General features: G+C 54.1%; 1 protein-coding gene across 5 annotated transcripts in view; it reads left to right on the top strand.

The window, feature by feature from the left end:
• The window catches only part of ITSN2 (intersectin 2), a 116,119-nt gene extending 105,108 nt beyond the window's left edge, over window positions 1-11,011 (top strand). For 3 of the 5 annotated variants that reach the window (XM_045189205.3, XM_024552516.4, XM_053925822.2), the window contains exons 33-40: window positions 2,298-2,396; window positions 4,078-4,245; window positions 4,627-4,842; window positions 5,364-5,485; window positions 6,235-6,317; window positions 9,040-9,123; window positions 9,559-9,732; window positions 10,107-11,011. In XM_045189205.3, the coding sequence (XP_045045140.2) occupies window positions 2,298-2,396; window positions 4,078-4,245; window positions 4,627-4,842; window positions 5,364-5,485; window positions 6,235-6,317; window positions 9,040-9,123; window positions 9,559-9,732; window positions 10,107-10,264 (1,104 nt within the window). In that variant the 3' untranslated portion in view covers window positions 10,265-11,011. Of the gene's footprint in view, window positions 1-2,297; window positions 2,397-4,077; window positions 4,246-4,626; window positions 4,843-5,363; window positions 5,486-6,234; window positions 6,318-7,738; window positions 7,771-9,039; window positions 9,124-9,558; window positions 9,733-10,106 lie in introns of those variants that run through there. The other 2 variants (XM_053925823.2, XM_053925824.1) reach the window with 2 other exon arrangements.
• The last annotated feature ends 4,753 nt before the right edge of the window (window positions 11,012-15,764 follow it).

The raw sequence follows: 15,764 nt of genomic DNA on the forward strand, positions 1-15,764 counted from the left end.
AAAGGAATAGGGAATCGCATGTTATATGAACTGTTACAGGTCACAGGCAAAATAGAAAACCTACCTGGTTCATTGTATGAGACAAAAGTGGCCCCACCTCAAGGCCTGTTTTTCTATTTGTATTTAATTACAAACATAAAAAAAAGTTATAACTCAATATCTCTTACAAACATAGTTGTTAAAATATTTTTTTAGATTTTATTATTTTTAGAGAGAGGGGAAGGGAGGGTGAAAGAGGAAGAGAAACATCGATCAATTGTCTCTCATAGGCTCCCAACCAGGGACCTGGCCGGCAACCCAGGCCTGTGCCCTGACCCAGAGTGAAACGGGTGACATTTCGGTTCGTGGGATGGCACCCAACCCACAGAGTCACACCAGTCAGGGCTAGCTGTTAAAATCTTAATTAAAATAGCAGTGAATAAAACTAAGCATTATGTGAAAAGAAGAGTCTATCACAACCAAATAGGTTCATCCCGGGAGGCAAGAGAGCAAGACAATGTCACTCTTGGAGCAAGACAGGCTTCAGAATCAGCATGGGTTGGACCCCAGCCCCATCAGCTGTCCAGTGTGTGGCCGGGGCCAGTTGTGTACCATTTGGTGCCTCCAGCCCCTTATCTATGACCGGGAGATGGACAGATGATACTTTTAAAGTACATCAGCACAGAGACCAGCAGATAGTGAGCATTCAGTAAGTGCTGTGTACACACACACACACACACACACAGCGCTGAGGAGACTCTCCAGTTGGTGATACAGGGTTGCCTAGAAATGAACTAGAAGAAACAAAGAAACCAAGACCATAGAAACAAGCACTGATGAGAGTAGATAAAATAGAATTGGGAGTGCATGTGTATATTTTTAAATAATCAATAGTAAAATTAAATTAGGACATTTACCTTCTAAAGCAGAGCAAAAGACTGAAATTCTTTTTCAAACAGCAGTAACAGTTGCAATGTAGCTAGAAAGTCAGTGGAATCACCAGGGTCAAAGTAGCAAAATCAGATAAACACAGTTGATAGTCTCATATTCAACTGCAGAGTATCAATCACATTAAGAAGCAATATGTGACCATAAGCTGTATTCTAAAATGTGACTTCTTAAAAAGACTCAGAAAGTATAGAAATAAAAACCATGAAGATTCTTGTTATAGCACCATTTATAGATATATCTAAAACCAAAAGGAGAGAGCAATTTTAATATCTCACAGTGGGAAATGATTAGAGAAATTCCAGGACAATAATTTGTCAGTCATTAAAACTGATCATGCTGGAGCTGTGGCTACTCCGCCCAGGCTAGTCCAGTACTAGGAGGAGACGCACGTGAGGTGTAGTGTGTGGCCTCCTGGAGCTAACAGGCTGGGGGCCTGGCATGGAGACGCCTCAACTGAGATGCCTCTGCCCACGTAAGCCCCATCCAGGTGAGGCATTCTGATGCAGGTAGCCATGGGTCATTACGGGGGCTCCAGAAGGATCTCTGAAAGACAGGGAAGGCAGCAAGGAAGGGGAGAGCCTGGACAAGAGAATGCATAATCTGAGTCTTCAGAGATAAGTATGAATTAGCCAAAGAGCAGAAGAAAGAAGGGCCAGAACTAGCAAAGGTTAACACATTCATTACCTGACACATAGTAGATGCTCAATAAATGGTAGCACTTGTTACTAATAAGGTAGGGACAATGGGCAGGCAGAGGTGGGGGCAATCAACACCCACATAGAGAGGTTGGCATCAATGGTGACTCCCAGGTGTGGGGGGAAAGTGAGGGGGTGCAGAATGGTGCTACCAACTCCGACAGGCATCGAGGTAGAAAGGAAGGCTTTTGTGAGAGGGGACGACTTCATTTCCGGGTATGTTGAAGTGTTGAGGTGTCTTTGGGACATCAGGTGAGAGGGAGAGTAATGTGGCAAGTGCAGAGCGGCAGGGAGGGTCCGGCCCACAGACTGGGACTCAGCAGCAGGGCATCTGGGGCAGCATGAGCAGCTGAGAGTGGGTGGAGGGGAAGGACGAGGCGCGGACTGAGAAGGCCAGGCCCAGGGAGACCGTGGAGAGTGGCTCTGGAAGCAGAGGAGGGAGTGACTGCGGTCACACCAGCTGTGTGATGCCTGTGAGAAAGAACAGAGACGCATCGCTGGGCTTGGCACCTGAGCCGAGTGAGATATTCCTACTGCCGATCCGAACGTATCATTTCGGATCCTGGGTTTTAAAAAGAAACTAGAAATCCAAAAGGTCAGGTGTGCAGCCAGCGTTTCCTCTGTTTTCAACGCGGCTGTGACTTCCTCACGAGCCTCTCTGTTATTTTGCAGAAGCTGGCGTCTGACCCTCGATGCAAAGGCATGCCCCTCTCCAGCTTCCTGCTGAAGCCCATGCAGAGGATCACGCGCTACCCGCTCCTCATCCGAAGTGTGAGTGTCCCGCTGGGACGGAGAAGCAGGCCCCTTTGAGGTCCACAGAGGCTGATAGCCAGCCAGCCTCCGAGTAGACCAGCCGCCCTGCCCCGAGGTCTGACTCCACTGTCCGGTGGGCCAGGCACAGAGAGAGGGGCAGGGCGGGGCGAAGGCGAACATGAACACACGATACACTCTGAAGGGCTGAGTCCTCGAAGTGAACGAATAAAAGAAGCATCCAAAGTAGGGTAACCTGCACCCCCCTCGCGGGAAGCTCCCCCAGCCTCTGGGAGTCATGAGTGTGTCTGGGCAGGAAACAGGCCCTCTAGGTCTCAGGTGTGACGCTCGTCTTGAGTGCAGACAGAATCCACCGTTAGCACAACCTTGGGCTCCAGTCCTTCTGCCGAGACATAAATGTGTTCACCAGCTTAACACCTTTACCTAGATGTCCCAGGAGTGTCCAGCCCAGCCTGCCCTAAACAGAGCTGCCTTCCTCTCCCCACCTCAACTTGCTGACTGAGCAGCCCTTCTAAATGCCGTCCGTCTTTCTGACATAAGCAGTGTGGGCCGCCTGAGCCAGCACGATGGCTAAGGAGAAGGCGCACGTTACCAAGGGTCATTCCACAAACAGTCGTCGACGTGATGCTACTCACCCGGCAAAGGAAACAGTGCAGACAACAAAACTGTTTTCCCTGATCACCCCTTGACCACTGATTGTGCTTTAAGCCTTGTTAACTGACTGCAGGCCCCGTCACAGAGCCCACATCACAGTCGTGAGACCACACTGAGGCACACACACGAATCCATGCACAGGCCCTCGCCTGAACTGCCTGGGGCCCCATGTGTTTCAGAACTCGGGGTGTTGTGCAAACACTGTACACTGCATGACACCCCCAAAAGCCGGGGCAGCAGCTATAGCCCAGCACATTAGTATTCCCACAGTGAATGTACGAGTCATCATTGTCAGTAGAATGAATAAATACATCTCTCCAGTTTAGGTCAGGTTTTGCCACCAAATGAGTATTGGAAAAAGCATTTAGCCACTCAGGGCTTTTCTGCACTTGGAATTATGAGAAAGAACCGTGGACTCACGTGACGAGAGTCCCAATGGGAGTCATCTATCAAGGGGCCCGCTTGCTCCTGGCCTCTGCTCTTTTCCATTTGTAACTTCAGTTTGAAGTCCCTTCAAAATGGACTGAATGTGTTTTTCTCCATACTGACCACATAGCTTTATTGTCGTCTTCCTACAGCAGGGGATTCGTGATTGTATCAGATTTTTCAAAAGGTTCAGTGGTCCCCAGAAAGTGGCAAACCCTTTCTATTCAGCAAACTCACACATTTTTCAAAGTTGAAGCCAGTGCATGCTAGAGGGTTCACCCTAAAGGCACGTGGCTTCAGTTACTGGGGGGAAGCAGGGGTGCCCTTTAACTTACAGTCTGTTACCAAGGCCCAGCCGAGAGCCACCCGAGACCCGAAGATCTGAGGGCACGCGATCTACGCAGCACGTGGCACAGTCTCTTGTAACTGTGTCACCATCTTCCCCCAAGAGCTCGTGGGACTGTCACCTTCTCAGGGGCAAAGGGTTGACTTGCTCACCGTGCCCCCCAGGGCACCCAGCACAGCTAAGCAGCCCCAGGACCCCTAGGTGGGCGGGTGGCAGACACAACACATCCCGCCTGACCCGGGCACTCTTTTCCAGGTCCTGGAGAACACCCCCGAGAATCACACAGACCATTCCTCCTTGAAACTGGCCCTCGAGCGGGCAGAGGAGCTGTGCTCGCAAGTTAACGAGGGCGTCCGGGAGAAGGAGAGCTCAGACCGGCTGGAGTGGATCCAGGCGCACGTCCAGTGCGAAGGCCTCACAGAGGTGAGGTCCCCGGCTCTGAGCTGGCTGGGGCACCGGGTGCAGGCCTTCCCCCGTGTGGGCCCTCCACACCGCAGCTCAGCCCCGTGCACACCCCACCCGCCCCTCCTCGGCTGCCATCTTCCTTTGTTACAAAGACAGATTCGATACTTAGGTTTGGAGGCCTTTGAATTCAGCTGATAGAATCAGTATCCGTGGGTGCAAGTAATCATTTTCCCTGTGCCAGCCTGAACTGCGAAGAGAGGCTAATTGAGTAAAGATGAATGATTACATCCACATTCCAGCTAGAAAATTCTGTCACAGTTCCCTCAGGTCCACGGCCTGTCAAGGGCACTGGGATGGTTTGTGCTGGACATGCACACTGACGGTCCCTTTCCCTTTCAGCAACTAATTTTCAACTCGCTCACCAACTGCCTGGGGCCCCGGAAGCTGCTGCACAATGGGAAACTGTACAAGGCCAAGAGCAACAAGGAGCTACAGGGGTTCCTCTTCAACGACTTCCTGCTCCTCACCCACATGGTCAAGCAGTTCGCCGTGTCCTCAGGCTCGGAGAAGCTCTTCAGCTCCAAGTCCAACGCGCAGTTCAAAATGTATAAAATGGTGAGAGTCGTGCTCCTGACCGCGGCCCCAGCAGGGTGGCGAGGTTTCTCCCTCACCTCCAGGGCCTCCTTCCCGGCCTGAGTCCTCCTGGGGCTCTGCTCCCGTTTCCAAATGGCTCACGCCTCCCCCGTCGCTCCCCAGGGAAGAAGCCCCATGTGGCTGGGCCTGGCTGCCCCTGGGACTGCCACCAGGGGACTCCAGCTTTGGAGTCTGGCATCCGCCCAGGCAAACATGGCACAGGATCCCCTGTGAAAGTGCCAGGTGTCAGTGCATGGGGGAGAGAGCCTGTCCCGTGAGCCACCAGGGCTGCTCCAAGCTCGTCCTCAGTTCAGAGACACCCAGTCCGTCCCAGGTGTCTGCTTCCACAAAATGGAGGCAGATGCTTTTTCCCCAACTGAAAGACCATAAAAAGACACCCTTGTCTCCCTGTCGCCACCACGTCCTTCAGACCAGAACTCTCGGGGGTAGGCCGGGTGAGTCCTGCCCCATCGCTTAGCCTGTTTCGGCCCTGACTCTTTCAGCCCATTTTCCTGAATGAAGTCTTGGTGAAGCTGCCCACAGACCCTTCCAGCGACGAGCCCGTCTTCCACATTTCCCACATCGACCGGGTCTACACCCTGCGGGCGGACAGCATTAACGAGAGGTCGGTCCTGGGTCCTGGCCCCGCGCGGCCTGCTCTGAAGTCGAGGGGCAAGGCCGGACGGCCCTCTGCCACAGACCGTCTCCAGTCCGTGCCCACGCCCTGCTCACTCTGCACCCTCCTATAGCCAGCCCCCGCCGCCAGGCCTTAGGTTAAACGTGCTGGCTTATTGCAGCCGCCTCCTCACATGGCCCCCGCTTCTAGGCCCTCCTCAGGGCCTCCCCACAGGGCAGACCCCACACTGCACCCCCCTGGAGTCCCTCAGGCAGCGGCCCACACTCCTCTGGTCTCGGAGGCCCTCCTTGTGCCTTTCGGACGCAGTTCTGGCACCTCACCCCCAGACCCCACTGGGCTGCCTGCCTCCCCCACCCCCTCGGCGTGCCCCGCTGTCTTCCCCGTCTCTGCCTGGCCAGCCTGCTGTCCTGTGGGATGTGGCCCAGGCCGCAGGTCTGTGATGACAGGTGGGGCTGCTGCTGGTGCGGCGAGCTGCACCTTCCCTATTGCGTGCCGGCACCTTACCAGTGCCTGCTGTTTTCTAAGCGGTCAAGAGCTGTCTAGAAATTCTCTGCTCAGCCCTCAATTAACACACGGATCTCAGAGTTGAGCGAATGTTAAGTCTGTGATTGGAAATGTGTTCGGGCCACATGCAGTTAGCCACAGGGAGAAGAGTGAGTGCAGAGCCTTGGGCCCTTGGTTGAGCCTGTGAGGGGTGGGGGACAGCTCCCAAGGGCCATGCTCTGCTTCTCCTCCAGGACTGCCTGGGTCCAGAAGATCAAGGCCGCTTCTGAGCAGTACATCGACACGGAGAAGAAGAAACGGGAGAAGGCCTATCAAGGTAGTCAGCTGTGCCCTGGGTGGTGGGAACCAGCCACCAGGGGGCCCTGGGGAGCAGGGGCCAGGGTTGGGTCTTCCCTTCAGGACCTGGGCTGCTGCTGCTGCTCCTGCAGTGAGGGGTGGGTGGGCAGTGAGAGACCAGACTGCTGCGGATCAGACAGCATAGCTCAGCCGCTGCTGCCTCCTCTGCCCCTACAGCTGCTCCAAACCTCCTGGGGCCCTCCCGGAGCCCCTCACCCCCACCCAGGACAAGCAGGGGATCACCCAGTGGGAGCTGGAGCTCCCTTCTCTGTGGCAAAGTCTGTCCCTTCTCCCCCGACACTTTCTTCACTGCTGTTTCCAGGCAGGGGAGTCCTTCTATCCCACAACCACCCCACCTCTGCGTGGTCCCTTTGCTCCATCGAGCCTCGCCTCTGTGGCTTGTCTCCCTTCAGCTCGGCAACACTTGGCTCCTCCTCTCCCACCCCAGCCTCATGCTGTCCCCCTCCAGCCCCTCCCCTCCTCCCTCTCCCTTGACACCAGGTCCTGGACCTTAAGTCACCCCAGCTCCTCCTACTCACCAGCCTGTCACTCCACTTGCTGTTCCTGTCAGTCTGTGCAAAAGGCGAGCTTGCACAACACCAAGAGCTTGGCTCCCTTCCCTCCGTGAGCTCCCTGCACCCGAGGACAGGAAGTGGAGGGTCATCCCACGCTCTGGCCCCCATGATACCCCTGAGGGTCCTCCTACCACCAGACCTTCTGCCCTCTTTCTCGCCCTCCTTCCTCCTGGTGCACCCAGAGTGCTGCTCTGCCCTGCCCCTCCTACCTCATCGCATCCCAGTCCCACTGCTCTCCGCTGGCCTGGCCTCTCCAAGCCCACGCTGTGCAAACGCGTGTGCTCCACTTCTCCTGGGTGTCTGTGGGTGTCGCAAAGTGCCGTCTGCATGGGCTGAATTAGCCTCCCTGTGGAAGTAGGTTCTCCCGAGAGTCTGCCACAGGCTGTACTGCCCTCAGCCACCTGGACTGAAACATGCTCTCTGCCTGCCCCATCCGCTCCCTCCATCATTCTCTCTCCCGTTCGCCAGTCCCTCCTTCCCCAGTGGCACAGCCCCGTGAAGGCCAGGGAGTCCCCCACCCAGGCCATAGCACGAGGACCCCCATGGCCCTGTCACTCATCCCCTTCGTTTCTGGAGTCTTCCGGAGTCTTCCTTTTACAGGGCTGCTCTCAGCATCTCCCTCCCTCCTTAGACATCGTCCCTGCTGCCTCCCAAATTAAGGACAAAGTTCTTACCCCCAAACGCGACGCAGGGCCCTCGCTGCTGCCTACCTGAACAGCTGTCTTAGAAACCCCGCCACCCCACCCCAGGCCGCCCATCCCTGTCCCGTCCTCCTGTGTGTTCCTGGCTGCTGTAGTTGCAGCTCTTTACGTGTTTTTTTATTCAGGTTTCCCTTATATTGTTATGTGCTCCTGGAAGGTATGTGTGACTCCGCTTTTGCTAATTAAATCCTGTTTTAATGGTATGTTAAAAGCTTGCTGTTGGAAAATCAGTGATTGAATCATTTATAAAGCATACAGTGATCTCTTAATTGGTCAAAGATGTAATCAAAGTTTTCCCACGTTAGTTTTGCCTAACATCAGTATCTGTACTACGCATTTTCCACGTGTTTAATTCTGTAGACATTGATTGGTTACTTACTCTGTGCAGGGCCCCATGCTAGTCTTAACCAGGCCTGCAAAGTGGAACAGGGCCCTGCCCTGCCCACCTGGGAAAGGTGGGCGCCGTGAGAGGCGGGCCCTCCTCAGGGGGAAGTCCTACCTGCCCTGAGCTTTGAAAAACCAGTAGCTCACCAAGCGGCCTTTTTGCTAGTTTTCAAACCCTGGAGGGCAAAACCTGCGTAACTAACTTCATATTTGCCAAGAGAATCGTGAGTTCACTGACTCACATCTCTCCGTATTAAAAGCATTCCCGAGTACCTCCTTAAAGAAATACAGTCTAGGTGAAACTGCTCTGCAGCTGCCGTTGGAAATAGGGTCAGTGCTTAAGAAAATGCACTTTGGCATCCGACGGTGAAGTTCTGACCCCGCCACTTAGCAGCTCCTCCATGTGAGCGTGCTCCGGTCTTGCTAAGCCTCAGCTCTCTCCTGCACGGAGAGACAGTTGCAGAGCGGTGCCTTGTAGGGTAGCCGAGCAGTTTAAATAACACAGGCAAAGGTCTAGCACACGTCTAACACAAAGTAAGTACCCGATAAATGTTCGTAAGTGTCCAATACACTGTGCTGAGCAAATGTAATGGATTACAATTTTGTTAAATGTTACTGTGTGCCAGGCAGCCGAGGGGTGAATACACAGATGAATAAATAGTCTGTGCTCTCCGACAGCTCCTGCTAGCAGAGGAGACGGGCACAGCACAGAACGTCAGGCCCAGCGGGCAGTGGGATGCTCGGAAGCCCAGGATAATGGCTGCGCAGAGGAGGGGAGGGGTCTGGGAGGCGAGGTGTGGGGTTGGACCTGCATCTTGAAGGATGAGTCGGATGCTGACAGGCGGAGAAGCAGGGGACACGGCCTGGGCAGACACAGAGCAGCCAGATGCCAGTCTGCGGCCCGGCAGTGGCAGGGGAGGCTGGGCGGTGTCCAGGTGGGCTGGACAGATGCAGCGTGCTAGGAACAGCTCAGCCTCGTCCCTGCACTAGCTGTCTGCATCTCAGAGGAGGAGTTAACCTCATTCGTCTTCCTGTTTTGCAGCTCGCTCTCAAAAGACGTCAGGCATCGGGCGCCTGATGGTGCACGTCATTGAAGCCACAGAACTAAAGGCCTGTAAACCGAACGGTAAATGTTTCCCTCATTCAGCCAGTGTGGTAACGGCCCTGCTGTTTGCTGACATCTCTTCTGAGCACTAAACAACGGCGTGCTTTAAAAAGTCGTGTTTCCAGTGCCACTGAAGTGGTTGTTGGACCAATAGTACTCTCACTGTTCTCCCACTGAGCACCAGTGCCTCCTCCCGCAGTGCTTCTGAGTGGGGAAGTCGCACCGACCTTTGCCCAGGCTTTGGGGCGGCAGTCAGGGCGTCGGCGCCCACCCAGTTGCTCCCCGGCTCACATGCGCTCGGCCCTGGGGACATGGCACCCACAGGCAGGCGTGGGCCCTCAGGCAGCGATCTGTAGCGAAGCATCAGTGCGGATCCTGCCTTTGCTCAAGGAAGGCCCTGTTGTCACTCATCTCATCTCCACGTGCCACATGTGTCCTTGCTTTGTTTTCATTCAGGGAAGAGCAATCCGTACTGCGAGGTCAGCATGGGCTCCCAGAGCTACACCACCAGAACCCTCCCGGACACACTGAACCCCAAGTGGAATTTCAACTGCCAGTTCGTCATTAAGGATCTTTACCAAGACGTGCTGTGTCTCACCATGTTCGACAGAGACCAGTTTTCACCAGATGGTAAAGTATAACTCGTCTGGGGGTCTGCACTTTCCCTGGGGTCGAGGTCCCGGGTGCTCAGCCCCATTTCTACCCCGCAGCCCCTGAGGGAAGTGCCGCAGCTCCCACTGGCAGCTGGTGGGGGGTCAGCCTCGGGTGCGCCCCAGTCTCTGAGCTCTGCCACCACCCATGTAGATCACAGACACACTGTGCTCCAGGGGCGCGGCGTCCCCTGGCCGGAGACGTGACTCCAAATAGGCAGTCGCCCCCACTCCAATCTGCTATCACGTGTGCCTCCGTTCAGTGTCCACCAGCCATTAACCAAAAGAAGTCACTTGTTTTGGATTGGAACAGTTTTATGAAGAAGACTTTTGACTCTCACATTTATTCTCCAGATTTCCTGGGTCGCACTGAAATCCCGGTGGCAAAAATTCGAACAGAGCAGGAAAGCAAAGGCCCCACAACCCGCCGGCTCCTGCTGCACGAGGCGCCCACCGGCGAGGTCTGGGTCCGCTTTGACCTGCAGCTCTTCGAGCAAAAAACTCTCCTGTAGGGGCCTCGGCCCCTGTCCCCCAGGCTGGGGCTAGAGAAGACGGCCAAAGGGGCGGCCTCAGCTTCGCCCCTCACGATGCTGCGCACGCCGGGGCCCCCATTCTACTGCGCACTAACTAAACCGCTAGCGATCTATGCAGACGTGCCCTCTCCTATGAATAAACCAAACCCCGTAGCACAGTGCCTTGGGTTAGTGTCAACACGTTCGCCTGTGTTTAGATGTCCAGGTTTCCGTTTTCAGGGCTATAAAAAGTATTATGTGGAAATGAGGCATCGGACCACCAGACATGACCACTTGGTTGAATGTGTCCAGTGCGGGTGGCTTTGGTGATGCTGTAACCATTCCACGCCCTGTGACCTCTGCTGGGTCACGGCCTCTCAGGATGTAAGGACTGGGGAGCAATACTGCAGCCTCAGCGCGGGAACAGCCCGGTACTGAAATAGTGTCTCCTCGTGCACTGAATAAAACCCAGAAACTTGATCACTATATTCCCGATTAGGTTTTATCGTTCTCTGCTCAGACAGTATAGTTTGAAATCTAAGGGAGAAAGCTTAATTTACTTTAAATACTGTGAACTCTAATGATGTAGAAAATATTTTTCAACTTTAATTTTCTGAAATATAAATTATTTATGTAAATTCCTTGTTTGCATATTTCAGAGGACATGCATCTTTAAGCTTTATCGTTGCCAATATGTACAGAAAGAATAAAAATAAAACTTTATGAATGTAACTTCTCCCAGAACTCGATTGATTTACTTTCTATGTGGAAGGTTGCCTATAATGGAACCAAACTTCCTTCCTGCGACAGTGGGGAACCCAAGGACAGGGCCAAGGGAGAATACTCGGGAGACCCCGCAGCCTCATCTGGACTCGGCCACTGATGTGTTCTGTGAGACTCTGGGACACCCGCCCACTGTGCCTGGGGCCCAGTTTCTTTGGTGGCTACACGGACGACCCCTGCGGGGGTGAGAGGCCTCCCACCAGGCTCTTTGAGTAGAAACCTCAGGGGTGACTTAGGAGTAAAGAAGACTCACAGGTGTTAAACAGCAGCAGCAGGCCTCTCCAGCTCCAGAGGCACCTGCGTCCCCGCCCCCCACCCCCAGGTGACCTGTCAGAGCCACACCCTCACCTGTCAGAGCTACTTGCTCAGCCTCGGTTTTTCTCAATCCTCCCTCAAGGATATGTTTTTACTGATTTTAGAGAGAGAGGAAGGGAGAGAGACACTGACCGCCTGCCTCCCGTACCTGCCCCAACCAGGGGGCAAACCTGCACACCCTCTGGCGCACGGACGACGCTCCAGCCAGCTGAGCCGCCCGGCCAGGGCCCAGCCTCAGCTCTGACGTAGGAAATTTGTCTTAAAAGTTGGAAACAATAAGGTCACGTATACTAAATCCCTGGGTCAGCGAGTGCTACGGGGGAAATACCTGCCTTCTGGAAAGAACCCCGCAGTCTGCAGGGGCCTGATTTCTCAAGGAGCTGGAGGGACAGGACCGTAACCACTGGGGGAAGAGCCGGAAAACGTAACTCAGAATGTTCATATTTTTAAAACCCATCCCTTCATGACTCCAGGTTTTGATTGTAGGCACTGCTGGTTAAAACGCAGACAGAAAAGAAACACGCCCCAGCATTGAAGGAAGGGACACCACTCACTCTATCTGAAACCTAAGTAAGGGCACGTGTGGCTGGCCAGGCACATCCCCGCCAAGCAAAGTAGACTGCTGATCTGCAGGGTTTGGGGAGCGGGAAGCAAGCTTTGTGCTGGTTATGGAGGCAGGGGTGGGCCGGCACCTAGGTAAGGGGGAAGAGGGGTTGATTCCTGTCACCAGGATGGTCCCAGGCAGGAACTACACCTCTGTACCAGTTAAAGGCTTTAAACAATTTAGAGGGGATTTTTTTTTTTATATTTAGTTTTTAGAGAGAGGGGAGGGAAAAAGACACTGACACGAGAGAGAAACATTATCTGTTGCCTCTTGTCCACACACCAACCAGGACCAAACCTGCAACTCAGGTGTGTGCCTTGACCCGGAATCAAAGCAGCGACACTTCAGTTTGCAGGATGACGCCCAACCACCTGAGCCACACTGGCCAAGGCAGAAAACAAATAACTGGGAAGATATGAAATAAAAGGATAAAACGCACTCGCATCACCTGAACACCCGGACACTACTTGCGCTTCCAGTCTTAGACCCGTGAGAGGCCTGATGCATCGACCCAGTCAGGTTTCCACAGACCCCCGTGTCCCCGGCACTGGCCCAGGCGCTTGGGGGCTGCGAAGGAAACAGATAAAAATCCCGCTGTTTGTGCCAGTCACCTGCCGGCTGTCGTCACTCTGTATGCATCCTGACAGCTTCACTTTTATCGTGACCTATGTCGCCATATACTCTGCATAAACATCACTGCCGATGGCTGCGATTCTCACTGTCTCCACATCCTCGGCCACGGACGCCTGAATGCTCCGGGCCTGAAAAGCCTGGGTGCATGACTTCTACCCAAATACCGTGCCTCCTTCGCTCAACAGCAACCACCTGTGGACCTTACAGTCCAGGGACTGGGGAGGCAGCCGCGAGAGAGGCCAGCAGAGTGTCCTGTGGGAAGGCGGCCTGAGATGCATCATCACAAAAATAACTCTAATTCTGTTGTCATACATGGAAGTACCAAATAGGTGCCCCGCTTACCTGACTTCTCCTGAGGGGCCCACTTCCCGGGGAGGTCTCCTTTAAACTCAGAGCTCAAAGGGTGATCATCTGGGCCGGCAAGGGGAGAGCGGGTGTGGCACCCGGAGCCCAGGCCACACAGGACTTTGCAGGCTGATTAGGAGTGTGAGTTTATTTTAGGGCGACCGGAGGCCCCTGCAAGGGGTTGAACGTTTTGAGCGAGTCTGGCCTTTTAGAAAGATCCCCTGTAACAAACACAACCTGGAAGAAGAGCCCATTCATAAGAGTAACACAAAGAACAGACTAATTGAAAGCCACTTATCAAGAAACATACAATATGTATCTAAAGAAAAGCTGTCAACTTTACTGAGGGACAGAAGAGAAGACTCGAATAAATGGGAAGACATTTTGTCTTGAATGATGTGTGTTGAGAAAATGTGAAGCTTCCTATATCTTTGTCACAAACATAATAAAATTTTCTGAATTGTGAGCCCCGTTTTACACTTTCCTGACTCCCAGTACATCCTTCCCACCCCCATAACACATGTAGTGTGATTAAATTACTTTTGACCCCGATCTGTGGGGCTCCGTTGATTGGGCGTCGTTCTGCGAAGCAAAAGGCCCCAGGTTCGATTCCTGGTCCCTGCACGTGCCTGGGTTGCAGGTTTGGTCCCCAGCTGGGGTGTGTACAAGAGGCGACCAATTTTTGTTTCTCTCTCACATCAGTGTTTCTCTCCCTCTCTTTCTCCCTCCCTTTCCCTCTCTCTAAAAATAAATAGATTAAATATTTTTTACATTATTTTTGTAATTATGTGTTTCAGGCTGCTTACCCCACTAGTGATAAGAAAACACTAAATTCACCCAAAAAATCAATCCATTTATTTGGCGAAGTAGAAACATGCACTTGGACACGCATCTCGGGAAATCACAGCATTATGACCATTTTATTAACGTTATCGGCCAATGTGACCCACGCTCTATTGGCCGTGCGTCCAGATTTTCAAACCACCTTTTTTTGTTGTTGTTTCAGGAAATAGACAGTTTTTGTCTCCGATAGTTCCTTCTTCGTGGTGCTGCCAGAAAATATAGGAAAGACGTGAATGATTTCTAGCAGCACTTCTGAAATCCTCAGTTTTCTGTGCAACACGCGCGAACGCTGCGTCTCTCTTCCCGCCACGGCGAAGGGGCCAAACAGAGGCAGCGCCCGGGGGCGTTTCGGGAGCGGGCGGATCTCACGTCCTGCGAGACCGCGCAACGCTGCTCACGGGGAACGCGCGCGGCGCCCCACGCGGGGCCCAAACCCACCCGTCCCGCAGGGCGCGTTGCGGGGCTGCCGCGCTCGCCCCCGGCCCCGGGCCGCCCCCGCCTGCGACTCCTCCCGGCGCCGCGTGCGCGCCGGGCAGGGCTCAGCTCCGGTCCACACAGTCACTGAGCCGTCGTCGTTCCTAATCTTCAGGGGGTTACGGCCCCCGCCCCGGGGCGCTCCAGACGCCGCGGTGTCCACCTGCGGGGCAGCGGCTCGTGCTCGGGCCGCTCGTGTCCGTCTTCTGGGCTGGACGTTCCTCCGAGCTCCGCGGTTCCGTGGCCGCCAGAGGCACCTGCATCCCCGGGGCGCGGAGCCACTGGGGAGGCGACCGCTGGCGAGCGGAGCCTTCGGGCTCGGACACGCTGAAACACGGTAAAGCGCGGTGTGAGCACGAGCCCGTTCCCTCCGCCCCGGCCCCGACCGCCTGCGCCCGCGCGCGTGGGGCCTTCAACCGCCCGACCCAGCACCGCCCTGGGTGCTCGTGTTTCCTTTAAATAAAGTGAGGTCCTGTGGATTAACACTAATTCACAGAATTTACCGCTCATCTGTAAGACCTGGGGCTACAACGAGAGGCGAGGGATGGTTTTCAGCGCTGAAAGCAAAGCGCTGCTCTCTCGCCCTCCGGGTCCCGCGTCCTGCCGGGCGGGATCCGAACTCAGCAGCAGCCAGAGCGCGATGCCCAGAATTCGAACCAGAATCAGCAGCTGGGGGGGGGGGGGGGGTGCGCACTCCAAATGGATGTTTACATTTTCTAAAGACTGTCGGGAAAACCTGGGGAGAATACGTGGGTGTGGATGGTAAGGGCGCCTGGCCATCAACGTAAGAAACGTTCAGACCTACAGAGAATTTTTATGAGTTTGAGCCAAACTGAGGACGAGTGCCCGGAGGTGAAAACCTCAAGGAACTGAGAAAGTGCGCCCGAGAACGGCAGTCTCGCCCTTATTTCATCCACCGCAATGGAAAGAGAAGCTGTAGGTGGGTTACAGGAAGTCCGTTGGCGACAGAGGCGGGAGGAAGCAAAGTGTGGGCGGGCCTCTGGGATTGGGTAAGAGGTAAAATGATGGACACACACTTCTTTTACACAGGTGAATGCAGCATGGTTAACAGTCAACAATTAACACAATGATAACGAGGGCATTTATGGGAGCCTGGCTTTGAGGGGTCTGCAAACAGGGAAATTACTTTGTTTTTGTAAAGGCACGTTTATCAGGTATGTGGTCCCGGATGTTGAAAGATGACAGGCTTAGGGAAGGTGAAGACTGACCTTTGTCAGGGAAAAGTACCTGCCCAGGACATGACTCCCCGCCGTGAACTGCCTTTAGTTAAAATGTTTTATTTCAGACCATCCTATGCGGTTACTTTAGGTCTCCGAGTGTGTAAGGCTGCCACACAGGGCCCCCCGATCTTGTCAGGTTTAGTGTGTGGCCCCTCTTTGTCCACGTGACCAAAGGGCACACACCTTGAATCAGGGGAGGACCCCGTGAACTGAGATGGGCACGCAGTAAGGTAGCTACTAATATTTTCACTGCACCTTAGCC

Source organism: Desmodus rotundus, chromosome 5 (genome assembly GCF_022682495.2).
Source record: "Desmodus rotundus isolate HL8 chromosome 5, HLdesRot8A.1, whole genome shotgun sequence".
In the NCBI taxonomy this organism is placed as follows: Eukaryota; Metazoa; Chordata; class Mammalia; order Chiroptera; family Phyllostomidae; genus Desmodus; species Desmodus rotundus.